Source organism: Ammodytes marinus, assembly GCF_949987685.1.
Source record: "Ammodytes marinus genome assembly, chromosome: 21".
Classification (NCBI taxonomy): domain Eukaryota; kingdom Metazoa; phylum Chordata; class Actinopteri; order Uranoscopiformes; family Ammodytidae; genus Ammodytes; species Ammodytes marinus.
Genome location: NC_137225.1, coordinates 20,462,572 through 20,476,970, shown reverse-complemented (window position 1 = coordinate 20,476,970; position 14,399 = coordinate 20,462,572). Strand labels below are relative to the sequence as shown.

The 14,399-nt window shown below is 39.8% G+C and overlaps 1 protein-coding gene across 1 annotated transcript in view; it reads left to right on the top strand.

Annotated features, from left to right (window-relative positions):
• The window catches only part of myo3a (myosin IIIA), a gene marked incomplete at its 3' end in the record, with an annotated part of 49,648 nt that overhangs the window by 17,259 nt on the left and 17,990 nt on the right, over nucleotides 1-14,399 (top strand). Inside the window, exons 6-18 of the mRNA XM_080050084.1 lie at nucleotides 1,839-1,984; nucleotides 5,325-5,390; nucleotides 5,671-5,826; nucleotides 6,451-6,492; nucleotides 7,575-7,671; nucleotides 8,483-8,599; nucleotides 9,044-9,148; nucleotides 9,353-9,436; nucleotides 10,129-10,331; nucleotides 11,938-12,036; nucleotides 12,157-12,271; nucleotides 13,550-13,676; nucleotides 14,165-14,375. Coding sequence (XP_079906210.1) covers nucleotides 1,839-1,984; nucleotides 5,325-5,390; nucleotides 5,671-5,826; nucleotides 6,451-6,492; nucleotides 7,575-7,671; nucleotides 8,483-8,599; nucleotides 9,044-9,148; nucleotides 9,353-9,436; nucleotides 10,129-10,331; nucleotides 11,938-12,036; nucleotides 12,157-12,271; nucleotides 13,550-13,676; nucleotides 14,165-14,375 — 1,568 coding nt within the window. The remainder of the gene's footprint in view (nucleotides 1-1,838; nucleotides 1,985-5,324; nucleotides 5,391-5,670; nucleotides 5,827-6,450; nucleotides 6,493-7,574; nucleotides 7,672-8,482; nucleotides 8,600-9,043; nucleotides 9,149-9,352; nucleotides 9,437-10,128; nucleotides 10,332-11,937; nucleotides 12,037-12,156; nucleotides 12,272-13,549; nucleotides 13,677-14,164; nucleotides 14,376-14,399) is intronic.

Genomic DNA, 14,399 nt, shown 5'->3' with positions numbered 1-14,399 from the left:
TTTTGTCGGTTGTATAAAATAGTGACAGAAGAAGAAGAATTTAGATTAAACTAAAATTCAAAAAGGTTCCACACTTAGAGAAAGTACGAGGACACCCTACAAAACAAAGTAGATTACCCAGATGAAGGAACACACAACCTAACTTTAACTGACACTGTGTCTGTAGCCTACAGTGAAATGATTGGAAGTGAAAAAGATTCAACAACACCTTTCCAACAGCATTTGCCACATGCTGAGAGCCAGACAAAGAAGAGGCATGTTTGGAGTTACCAAACAGGAGACCTTTCATTTATATTTTATTGAACTGAATCCCAAACACCTCAACACACCGTGGCATCCCGTAACGACCTATCCGTAGACTTAACCTCAACACTGGTCACAACTACTTGGATGAACAATTAACAACCTCTTTAGAGATAAGATAGGTACACTTATACTTCTACGTCAATGCAGCTACATTGGTTTTTCAATGTGTGTTTTGAATGCTGCTCCTTGATTTGCTCTTCACAGAGGAACATTCCAATTTCACTTTCCCTTGTCAAATCAAAATGGCCTTTTTTACATGTGCTTTGCATGCCCTGCAAATGGTGCATTAGAATATACACTGCAGTTTTCGAGGATTTTAATCTCATTTGTGTAAGATGTTCGGATCAACAGAGAAGTTAGCTTAGAAGGACTCTCTAGGCTGAAAGGAGTGAGATTTGCGAACAAGAATCTGTAGTTTTATTATTACAAGATAGTTTTGTTGACTTTTATGAAGCTTAGTCATAAACGCTGACATTTTGGATGACACATATGGTCTTACCTACTTTCTAAAAAACATCTGGTTATGTTACCTTGAGTTTTGGGGTGAGTTTTGTCACATTTGAGATCATTTTGACTTATTTGTTTGGTTCTCTTGGGGATGCATGATTATTTAAAGTTCTGTTTTCCAATACAGTTTTCGTGACTAGACTGATTTAACATTGAGCCGTCTGTGTTCCTTTTGTTTGTTTCAAAAAGATGTTACAAAATAGTCAGGGACTGTGTGCATTACATTTTTGATGTCTCATCATTATAAATATGTTAACGATTTCTCTGCTTGTTTTCTCTGTGTACATAATTTTAAAGCTATTAGAAATTGAGAACACAAATTGCATTGATTTCATACATTTGACGTTTGCGTGTGTGTGTGTGTGTGTGTGTGTGTGTGTGTGTGTGTGTGTGTGTGTGTGTGTGTGTGGTTATATTCATGACTTCCACTCAGAGATGATTCATGTTGTAAATTGGGTCCCATGTAGCCCTAAAGACATTGATGATAGACTTTTTTGAGCGCTTGTGTGTGTGTTTGTGTATGTGTATGCACACCACATTGCTCACAGCAGATGAGTCTGTAGGTTTGGATGGGCTTTGTAACATTTTACGTGTGGGTCTTTTGATATTTTGATAGGCATTTTGCCCTGCTACATGTGTGTTGCTTGTTGGTTTGTAGGCCCTAACTCTTGTCCTCATATTGTCCAAGTCCAGGTGTTATATGCTATGTAAAATCAGATCAGACCTTTATATGAAATGTTGTTCTGGAGAAGAAAGTAGTCTATATTTTCTCAATGCTGTTGCTCCTAAACAAAGGCTTAATGAGGTTTTGATACGGTGTTGGAGACGCTGTTAAGGGCAAAGGAATTAGATCCTTGAGTCGTTTCAGCTCAAGTCAGCTCCAACAATGATACACAGATATGTTGGCCTTTTTCAGTTCTGTTGCATGTACTTTCACTTAGTCTAAACTCAAATTTTCACGTACATTTTTTCACATAGATTCTCTCTTTATTTAGTTTTTTTTCATCCCCTTGTGTCTGCTGTAGGTAATAGCGTGTGAACAGCAGTTGGACTCGACATACGATGCTCGTTGTGACGTGTGGTCACTGGGCATCACCGCCATAGAGCTGGGAGATGGAGACCCGCCCCTCTCTGAGCTGCATCCAATGAGAGCCCTCTTCAAAATACCCAGGTGGGCCGCCAACACACCTACGCATCATTATCAGGGGCTGTACTGTATTTCCATCAATGTAGGCTTATTATACTGCTATGTATCAGTACTCTAGCTTTAACAAGATGGCCACTGTGCTGCCCAAAGCCTTTTGTTGTATTCTGCCATCAGAAAACGTTTACATGTTGCACATTAACTAAAATATGTAATAATTATGAATTATCAGGAAATAACTTTTTGCTTTGGCTTGCGGTACGTTTTTACTGAATATCAGTCTTCCTGACACAAATAATTGAATGTTTGGAGACACTAACAACAGCCCAATTAACATTTATCACTCACAATATGAATTTCTTATCTCCCTTGAGATTAATGAAATAATTAACAGCAAAGAAACAACAGCTTCTATATCCTCTTGACATGTTTCTCTGATGCATTTGAACGTGGTGACTTTATGATTACAGCTTAGGAACTGAGAAGTCAGGTCTCCCTTTGAGAAAGGGAAGGCAAGCAAAAGCAAACACTGTGTGGTTAACTGGCAGCAACTGACCAAAGCAAGCATCAGCATTATATGTCGGCATCCAACTGGAATTGAAACAAAGTTGACAGAATGTAATTTGCTTCAATAAAATGACTTTTTCTAAACCTTGTGACAAGAGCGCTCACTGCACCGGGAAAGGCTATAATTTACTTTATCTTAATTTATTCAGTAGCTGCAAATTATATGAAATTATGAAACAAACCCCACCATTTTCATACATCGATAAGTTCATGAGATTGTCCGCCCCCTTGCATAATAGTGCAAATTTGTATTTAAAAAAAAATAAACCATTTTTAACTGTCTTTCACACTCCGCATTCTACACACTTCTGAGGAAGCTGGAACGTCACTTTTGCTTCATAAATCGCCTAATAGATGAATACACTATCATTGTTTTTGCTGCTTCTGTCAATGAGAAAATGTATTAATTGATAAAACCCGTTAGCTGATGCTGCTTTTGTGCACTAATTTACACAACCTTTGTTCAGCATCAGAGCTAAAACAAGTAGACGTGTTGTCATATATAGCACTGATACAGAAGGTCACGCCAGGGTAATGCACTGTAGCTGCACTGCGATCCTGAAAAGCCTTCTGCTGCCTCCCCAATATAGTCGCCTTGCATCCCTTTGTCACCAGACATAGTACAGTCTTTTCATTTCAAATGGCTTTTTCTGCTGCAGGGGGTTTATCCAGAAACCCCTCCCCTCCTTGGCACTGATCCCATTCAGCCTGCAGCGGGAGGCTGAGAGCACGGCCATGTTTTTTCTTCTTATCTGTGTTTTTCCTTTTTTCTTTATGTGGGCTGAAGGTGAAAAGTAATTGTTTATTGTCTCCTGATTCCAGTGTGAGAGCCGCATAAGCACTTACCGTCACTCTCATCTGCACGGCAGGGAGCCTTGTCCATCACTATGTGGCCCTACACACACACACACACGCACACACACACACACACACACACACACACACACACACACACACACACACACACACACACACACACACACACACACACACACACACACACACACACACACACACACACACACACACACACACACACACACACACACACACACACACACACACACACACACACACACAGTATATACACACATCTCAGACATCTACTGTGTCATGGCGGTCCTGTGTGTGTGTGTGTGCTCCGGGGGTCGAGCCATCACGCGGCTTTGTCCCAATCTATGTGACTGGTGCAGCCAGCGCTTCAGGCTGTCTGTTCACACTCCTCACTTCCCTCCTCTCACTACTCCGGGTTATTTTTTATCAAGCTGATCTCTGAAAAGAAGCCACACTGACGAATTGACTTAACCAAACCCTGTTAGGATAGGTTAAATGGTGCCCAGCATAAACACAAGGACAACCCTCATTTTTATACTGTACATTTGTAAATAACAGCAGCTACATGCCTGTTCACAGAGCCTAGGCTGTGTATTAACGTTGGATTTTTGTCTGAGCACACACAGTACGGACAGTCAGCGGATTATGAGGAGATGTTCACTGAAATGTTTTGACAAAAAGCATTCTCCAGAATCACTGACTCCACCTTTAACCTTGTAGTTAAATAAAAGACAGAAGCACAATAGTTCAGGGAGGGATCGGGATGACAGTGTTATGTATAGAAGTCAAATCCCTGCTCAAAGAATCACACTCTGGAGAAAGGTGACAGATCTAAAGTGCTCTCCTAATTATGCACAAGTGGAGAGACTTAAGCTTTTATCCATCATTATGTGCAAATGAGAAGATTTAACTTTCCCTCTTACACTGTACAAAGTTGAGTTATTTCAGGACAAAGTGGATGAAAAGAAAGTTCACTTGAGGAAGAGTGGTAAAAACAATGTGAATAATATTTATATCCTGGGTTTTGAAAACTACAAATGATCATAATTTACTGTAAGTAGCTTATGTGTTGTCTTCAGTATAATAAAACACTTGAATAATCACAGCATTAGCAGAGGAGACTCCAAATAAATGTCTTTTCTCTCTTCATTGTGTTAGCTGTGTGATAAACAGAGGCACCCTCATTGCATTAATTAATCGCTGTCAGCCCCAATGTTAAAAAGGCCTTGGTGCATTAGCAGACAGCATTGACTTCCCCGCCATTTGCCAGGAACCCTCTTGTAAAAAGGTACTTAAAGCAGGACGAGGAATTATCGCCAATTAGCTCAGTTGTTTAGCGGCCGCGAAGCCTTGTTACGCTTGACCCCCTTAACAACAAAACCGTCTGCGTGAATGCTATTTTTACAGGTAGAAAGCTTAAGCGTTTGGAGGTGGAGTCAGTGATTCTGGAGAATGCTTGTTGTCAAAATGACTTTTTGTCAGAATCAGTGAATGTCTCCTCACGTCCCGCTACCTGTCCGTATTGCGTGTACTGAAACATTTTTTTTAAATAGCCTAGACTCTGTGGCCCCCTTAGTTGACATACCAGTTTACAGAGCCTAGGCTGTGTATTAACACCAGATTTCTTTTTCAGCGCATAAACAATACGGACAGGTAGCAGATCATGCAGAGATATTCACAGATTTTGACAAAAAGTTATTCTAACAACAAGCGTTCTACAGAATCACTGACTACACCTTTACATGCTACAATCAGCTTGACAATGCCACCCAGCTGCACAGGTGGAGGGGGGATTTGTTATTTCCTCACACCACATAGAAACACCTCTGGTATAGTCTCCATTGATGAATAGTTAAGATTTCAGTCCATCGTTCCACTCTGTCCCCTTTGTTTTCCCTCCTCCCTGGCCCCAGTGTAAATCCCATCTCATCTTATCTTTCCATTTATCTTTCTTTTCCTTTAACAGAAATCCTCCGCCTACCCTGCACCAGCCGGAGCTCTGGTCAGACCAATTTAATAACTTCATCTGCAAGTGAGTGCAGCGAATGCTAGTGTGTGTGTGTGTGTGTGTCTGTTTGTCTGTCTGTCTGTCTGTCTGTCTGTCTGTGTGTGTGTGTGTGTGTGTGTGTGTGTGTGTGTGTGTGTGTGTCTGTGTGTGTGTCTGTGTGTGTGTGTGTGTGTGTGTGTTTTTTACGCCTCTGCCAATAATAAATATTTGCTCTGATGGTAGTAGATAAGAACACGTACTTTGAATATAAATCCAGGAGAATTCACTACACCTCCTCTACCATCTTTCTTCTCCCTGTCCACAGATGTCTGATTAAGGACTTTGAACTGAGACCAAATGTGCTGGACCTGCTGCAGCATGTGTTCATCAGGCAGATCTTTGGCAGGGAGAAAATACTGCAGAAACAGTTGATTGAACTCATTGATCTCAACCAACAAATAGGAGTCATTGAGAAAACAAGGTACTGTCGGAAACCGATGTTGCACATATGTTTTGCTTTTTCTTCGACGTCCCACATCTTTTCTAAGTGTGTATTTGTGACATGTCAGAAGTGGTAATTCTACTTTTCGTCTCGCAGCATGAGCAGAATACACACATACACACACACACACACACACACACACACACACACACACACACACACACACACACATAAAGCATTGGATTGATTTTGTTATATAAAACCTGGTGAAAAACTTTCTAGACTGCAGGCTTCACTGTCACTGTGGGGGTATCATATGTTAGGCAGCAGATTAACTTTTGCAGACAGAATAATCTAAATTACCCTACTTGCTGGATGTTTTACAAGCCCTGACACTGTGTCACACACACACACACACACACACACACACACACACACACACACACACACACACACACACACACACACACACACACACACACACACACACACACACACACACACACACACACACACACACACACACACACACACAGCTCCATCCATCTCTCTCAGGGTTTCAGGCTGCACAGTTCACAGGAGTCAAAGTCTTGGCCCCGGAAGGAAAGTGTGTTCTTACCCGTATACGGTCATGAAATGTTAATCCTATTTCTGTCGTTTAAGCCATCATGGAAAGACAGACAGAAGCACAGACAGTAAGGACAGGTAACAAATGCCTATGTGTACTTTAAGCCAGTAGGAGTAGATGCTAATTGGCTTGTCTTTAGCTAAGTCAAGGCTATTGTTGTAGCTGTGATCACACATGTATTTGTAATCAACTACATGGACCGATGATTAGATTGTTTACGTGCTGCCATCCCAGAGTAGTTTCTTTCTGTCTTCCTACCTTTTCCCTTATGTATCATACCGTCATGTCATGCTTCTGTGTAACCGTGGTGGTGATTTTTGCTTCAAACCGACTAAAGCAGTTAAAGGTGCAGTGTGTAAAGGGAATTGGCGCTTCTTTATGTACAGTGGGTGTCCGCCGGAGATGCACCAAATAATTTGTACTGTAGAATAAATACCTAAATACATCTTCACCTCCTCACTTGCTATTGTGAAAAGACTTGAGGCAATGGTGGACAATGCCATCTTTAGTAACTAGTGTCTTGTCTTTGAAGATGCCAATATACACCGATACTACACAATGTACCTTTAATGAGCTCCAGATCTCAGCAGCATTCCATCTAGAGATTAAGCAGAGATGAAAGATTACCACCATCTAAATAATGATTTAAAAAAAAATGTTATGGTTGTGCCTTATAACCAGATTTACATGAGGTCTACAGTCTTTTATAACAAGGTAGTGCAGTCATTTATACTGCAGTGCTCATACTGCATTTTTTTTATATAATGACGAAGCCTCCTGGTACAAATTCCCTACTATGTAGAGCAGAAAAGAAATATGCTCGTGGCCTGTAGAGATGGGACTCAAGGTTTTTTTCTAGTCAGGCGGATTTGCACATTTATTAAGATGAGGTTTAAGTTCATTTCAGTCAACGTCTCCTCAGGAGTAAAACTGCATAGTGATAATGCTTTAAAGGATTATAATAACATTACGATCTGTGTCCGGTTGAAACGTTTTATGATATCTACATTTTTGTGTTTCTTTAAGTAAAGGGAGATTTTCCTTGGCAGCACCGTACACTGCTACAGCTACATGTATTAGATGACCTACTGTGTGTTTTCATGTAGAGTAGATCCATTACTCAGTGAGAGACTTGGCCTCTGTGTTCTGTGAGTTCTAGGCATGAACGCATCCACACTAAGAGAGGAGGCCACATGAAGACACAGAGCGACCCCGATGAGGTGGACGACCTCGCCACCCTAGAGGTTCTAGATGAGGTAAGGAAGTAGGTGGTCTGGTATTAACACAAGCAAATGCTTTGAATAGACATCTCGGATACAGCAGAGATGTCAGATATCAATGGCCAATGTCTTTCATGACATATCGCATGACATACTGTATTCCATGACAACATACATTCATTCAATAGAATGGACTTTTCTCATTAGCCTAATCAATTTTCATGCATTTGACATAGATACGTATTTTTTTATGTAAAGTTGCCTTTACCAGTATTGGGAATTTTCTAGGTCATCAATTGTATCCAATGCTAATTGTACTTTCAAATATTAACATACAGTAGTTACAGTCCAAGGCCTTTTGCCTCCTCCGTTACCTAGAGCATTCAGAATAATTTTCCCCCAACCAGCCATGTTTGCTCTGTTGAACAACAACACTGAAAAATGCATGGCAGCATCTTTCTTTTTCTTGCACAAATACCATTTAGAGCAATTCATCAAACGTGAGCGCTGCATTGACGTATTGAGTGATACAATCAGTCTCTGTTGCCAGCGGATATTTCCACCTGCTCGTTCTAGCTGTGGAGCTTCTGCTGGTGTGAGAGGGAGACAGTGCTGTTGTTGATGTACCTGTCGGGGCAGAGTGAAAACAGGAGAATTAATCACTGCATGACATGAAGATAAAACATTGACGTAATGGGCGTCGCAGGCCTTGACTTGAGGCAGGACCCAGGCTGAAGTACTGATTAGTGTCTCTTATAATACGCTTGTGACAATGATCTAGGTGTTATTGTGCTTAGGGAACATTTTAAACCTGTTTTTCATGCTTTTTTCCCCTTTTTTTTCTCAGAACACAGTCACAGAACAGCTTCAAAGTCGCTATGGACGAGATCAGATTTACACGTATGTGGGAGACATCCTCATCGCGGTCAATCCTTTCCATACGATGGAGATGTACACCCCTCAGGTCTGTGGTGGTTATTGGCCCTTGTGTGTGTTTCTTATTTTACGTACGTGCTTGTGCATTGGGTCAATGATGCACTGAATGTAGCCGGGTGTATCTCATTAGCGGTCTGCACTTCTTCAGTCGGCTGCATCCCATTTAGCCTCACATTGACACAAACACATTTGCACACACATTGCACCTGTCTCTGTCTTACCTCACTGACTGCATATTCCTCCCAATCATTATGGTTTTATTTTGCCCCAACTCTGAGCAATTTCCACTCCTCTCTCCCTAGCCTAGGACAATAAATATATTGTATTGTTTGGACATATAATTTGATAATTTGATGATTTCTGTGTAGTGCATTAACAATACCACTGCTTTTTGTTCTAAATAGTATCTGCTTAATGGTATCTATTATAGTCATGTGCATGTTTTAAATAAGTCTCAACCCTCTTCTTGCAGTACTCTAAGATGTACATAGGAGCTAAGCGAACAGCTAACCCACCACATATCTTCGCTGTGGCCGACGTTGCCTACCAGTCCATGGTGTCATACAACGCAGACCAGGTAAAGTGGTGCTCAAGAAGTATTACCTTAAGATTGTATTTAGAAATAGAAAGATGGTTGTCGACTTGCTTTGAAAATGTTAGTGGAAATACCTGTTTTTTGGCTTCTGAGCTGTTTTTAACTAGTGGATTCCTATGGTCATAGTTAAATGTTATTATTAGTAGTAGTATCTTCACAGGGATGTCTGTGCCTTTCTGTATACAGTGTGTCGTGATCAGTGGGGAAAGTGGAGCTGGGAAAACAGAGAGTGCTCATCTGTTGGTGCAGCAGCTGACGGTACTCGGAAAGGTGAGTCATAACTTTCCATAAATGTCACATTTCCTTAACATGTCCTTCTTATTATTATTTCTTCAATACCCACTGAAGATCACATCTGGACCTATACACAATATAATAATCCAATGTATTGTTTAAATAAGGCTATCTAAAATCAAACCAAACCAAATGTAAATACCAGAAAATAAATGAACAGATTCTTCATATAAAAAGGTATACAATTAAATACGTTAACCATCAAAAGTAAACCCAAAATTATGTAGGATATTATACATTGATATAAATCATTAGTATTGAAGCATTTCAGATTAACAGAGCTACATAGTTAAAATGTTGAATAGTGCAACAGCTGCGTCTTCTGGCCAGCAACCTGTGTGCCTTCGGATATTCAGAAAATTAAATCTGTGAAATGCACTGTCTTGGTTATTCCACCGTCCCATTTGATGCTCCAGCTGACACTCGTCTTCATTTGCAACTTGATTGAAAAGAAAGTTCCATTTCAATACAGTTCTTTCTTTCTTTGATAAACGGAAGAGTGAAATTAAAAATGACTGTGTCACTTTTTGATGGGAATAACAGGAACGAAAAGACACCTGACAGGAATTCATGCATCATTTCTTGACAAAAGAGTTATTACTGCACATCCACTATATTAACTTCCCATTCACTTTCACTGGAATTAATGTGTTTTTTTGTTTGTTCAGGCCAACAATCGTACGCTCCAGGAGAAGATCCTGCTTGTCAACAGCCTGGTGGAGGCCTTTGGGAACGCCTGCACCGTCATCAACGATAACTCCAGCCGCTTTGGAAAATACCTGGAGATGAAGTTCACCTGCGGAGGCACGGTGGTGGGAGCGCAGATATCAGAGTATCTGCTCGAGAAATCCAGGGTCATCCATCAAGCTGTGTAAATAGCAATTACATTTATTTTTAACCGTTTTAATGTGTTAGAAAGTTCGACACACAGAAACAATGATCCCCATCCAAAATAGTTTTTCATCTCTGCTGGGTCATATTTGACTATAGAATTTACTAAAATTGTTAACATTTGTTTAGTGTTGCTACTTTAGAGGATATCTTAAAGGCCTACTTCACCGGTTTGAATATGAAGGTGTATTGAATTCTGAGATCCTATGTAGTATAAATGTTTTTTTTAACCCTATATTTCTCTTTCTCGTGACATCACAGAAAGAGAAATATAGGGTTAAAAAAAAACCTACTTTGTAAATATTACTGTGATGTCACAGTAAAAGACATCACAGTAATATTTACAAAGTAAGTTTTTTTTTAACCCTATATTTCTCTTTCTGTGATGTCACGAGAAAGAGAAATATAGGGTTAAAAAAAACACTCTTTCTGCTTTTTCTCAGGCTAGGATGAACCGATTTAAATTTTTCTCGCACATTTATACTACATAGGATCTCAGAATTCAATACACCTTCATATTCAAACCGGTGAAGTAGGCCTTTAAAATCGTTAAAACTAAAATTTTTATTTTATTTTTATTTTTTTACATGTTTTAACTTCAAAACGGGACAAATGCAATCTTTAACACAATACAAGGCTTACATGTTATTTTCAATGTAAGAAACGCTACTGCTGTGACCTTCATTTGACATCCCCTGCAATTTAAATCATGTGTCAAGAAGGCGGGCTGGCTAAGGGATCAGTGCGTAATAGACTGTGTATCTCTTCCTTTCACTTCTTACTCCTCCGTCTGAAACTGGTGGCATTTTATTCCAACCTGCACTTCAGTCAATCCATCTTTTCTTCTTATCCCCTGTGTGTCTGGGGAGCGGGGGCCAGGTCAAGTGGAGGGGGGACTAGCTTATTTCCTGCTTGATCAAAGATTGTGGTCCCTGCCAGAGTCCTTAGTGGAACTTCAAAGGCAGCCTCAAGTATTTCGTTAGAAAGCAGACACACAGGTCACAGGGTTTGATTTGGCTGCAAGCGTCGGTTTGTATGGCTGCACTTTTCCTTTTCTTCCTGTTTATTGGATGCTGAAATAAGGGGGGCTAGCAAACACGTTTCTTCAAGGATTATTCTTCAAAGATGTGTGTGTGTGTATTGTATTACCTCTACCTTTTATTTCAGATTGGTTTGTTTGCGAGGAGGATTTCAGAGACCCTGTTAATTTAAGCCAATTGCTTTTTTCTATATATTCAGCCAAGCCAAAGTGACCGTGTTGACATCATTAGGGGTATTTTATCAGAATGACAGAACTCTATGGTGCCCTGAATTTGTTGTCTTCAAAGGTTCTCAGGGGAACTTTCAGTGTGTTCCTTCTTGCACCCCCTTTGGACAAAAGCGGAAGTGTTTTTACTTCGCCATCTGTTGTTCCTGGTTGAGCGTACCCATGACAAAGGCGTTAAGAAAAACTTATAAGTAAAAATAGCATTCTTTGCACTGATGGTCTGGTTTGCTGTTACATGTCATTTATGATCATCAGAGGAAAAATTAGATTGTTTCAGAAATATTTAAAAGTTCATCTTTGTCTTTTTTTTTTAACACAGAGGAGAGAGAAACTTCCACATCTTCTACTACATATATGCCGGCCTGGCTGACAGGAAGAAATTAGCCCACTACAAGCTCTCCGACAGCAAAACACCAAAGTAGGTTTGACACCCATTTGCCCTTTCTCTTAAACAATGTTATTGCCTACTCTTAAAACTTTCCACCTCCCTGAGACTGCAATCATGATCTTTTTGTGTTCCTTTCTTATTTATCCGCAGGTATCTTTGTAACGAGCACATTAAATTAGGGCCTGACATCGTGAGCAACACTTTCTACAAGGAGCAGTTTGATGCAGTGGAACAGTGTTTCAAAGTCATTGGATTCAGCCTGGAGGTAAAAAAGCTACTGCAGTAATTACTGGGCAAACAGCTAAACTAGTGGCCTCCACACAAGGTTACACAGCGAAATCTTGAATCCAACGTTCATACAGGCATGCTATCACTCCTGTATTATACAGCCTATGCAATGTATGAAAGAATGTGAATGTATGTATCTAAAGTGCAAGTGTAATACTGATCAATGAGCTTTTAACCCATTGATGACGGCTGCTGCGCGATGCCACATTGGCTCTCCTGCCTGATGCTGCGTCGCGCAGCATTATTACTTTATCTAATTTTCATTGCATTCCCAGCATATAATGCACTGTCATTGGTTCAAATACACATGAGGTGGGTTTTGTTGATTTTTTAAGACCACGTGACCACCCAAAAGTTGTGTGGTTTGCCGAAAATCATGTCAATCAAAAAAATAAAAAATAAAAAAATAAAACAAAATAATAAAAAAAATACGCCAGCTATGTCGGCGACAGAACAGTTAGTTGCGTTTGGTGCGCAGAATCAAGGTCTACTATAGACTACTGACGAAAATCACACAACACATTGCATCTATTTATTAACAATATTTAATATTTTTCTAATTCATCTAATTTTGACGATTTTTAGAAATATTTGTTGGTTTGTAAGCGCTAAGGGAGCATGTTTAAATAAAACCTGTGAACCTTAACTTTTAAATGTATTTTATTTCATGTTTCTATGTGCTACACAGGCTTAGATATTAAGGTTTTGGTAGACTTGACAATTCGTACAATTTTTTCAGAAAACCCTCAGGCATTAAGGACATGCATCCTAGATTGCCATAGTCATCAATGGGTTAAACAATACATAGCATAAGCCTTAAAACTATAGTAAAAGCAGTTCCTTAGGCCCACTGTATGGCATGTGATGGAGCATGTAGGCAGTCGGCTGTTAGCATTGTCAAGGCTAATGAGGCCCAAAGCACTGATTGCCTCTGGGATCTGCACGTCAATAGTACTTATGGTGTGATCGCTCAGCGGTAACCTTCTTTTTCACAGTAAAAAAGTCTTTGAACTCCATCTATCTTAATACATAGTGTTTCAGACAGTAACTGTCCATTAAGAGGAATATGTTTGCACGTGTCAATAACCTCAGATCAATTGAGTGAATGAAGGCTACTTTTGTTGACGTTTTCGGTGCTAAGCCAATACACTTTGACAACTCAAAACTATTCATTTTTTAAGTAAAATATAATATGCTGAATGGTTTTTCTTGGGTTTTTTGGTCAGTCAATTGCTGTCCATCTTTTTTTCTGCAGGAGCTGGGCAGTGTTTACAGCACTCTGGCTGCCATTCTCAACTCAGGAGATATTGAGTTTTGTGCGGTGGCATCGGAGCACCAAACAGACAAGAGCAACATCTCCAACATATCGGTCCTGGAAAACGGTAAGAGGAGAGAGACACTGTTTTATTCTGGCATTCTATTTTCTCTGATTGGCAATTTACAAAGCTGTTTAGATGACATGTGTGAGTGTTCTTGGTCCTTTCAAGGGAAATTGTTGTGAGAATCTTTTTACATTTTTTTTAATGGGGCTTTAAAAGAAAATGTACCACTAAAAAAGATATTTCGTAATCTGTATAAAAAAAAATATATTTTTTTAGATTGGCCAAATACATTTTCATGTTTTTCACAATGATAGTTTTCTCTGAAACTTCAAACTTAACATTATTATTATTATTATTATTATTATTATTATTATTATTATTATTATTATTATTATTATTATTATTATTATTATTATTATTATTATTATTATTATTATTATTTCTGGTTAGCAAATTTTCACACTTTTAAATTTTTTTCCTTCACACATTCTACTATAGAAATGTCAAATTTCACCCCATACCATGCCTTACCTTATCTTTCCCTTCAGTGGCATCGTTGCTGTGTATCCGCTCAGACGAGCTCCAGGAGGCCCTGACCTCTCACTGTGTGGTGGCCCGGGGAGAGACCATTGTCAGGCCCAACACGGTGGAGAAGGCTGCGGAGGTGAGGGACGCCATGGGCAAGGCTCTGTACGGACGCCTCTTCAGCTGGATCGTCAACCGCATCAACGCACTGCTGAGGCCCGACAGCAACCTAGGGTGAGAGCAGGGGCAGGCAATGTG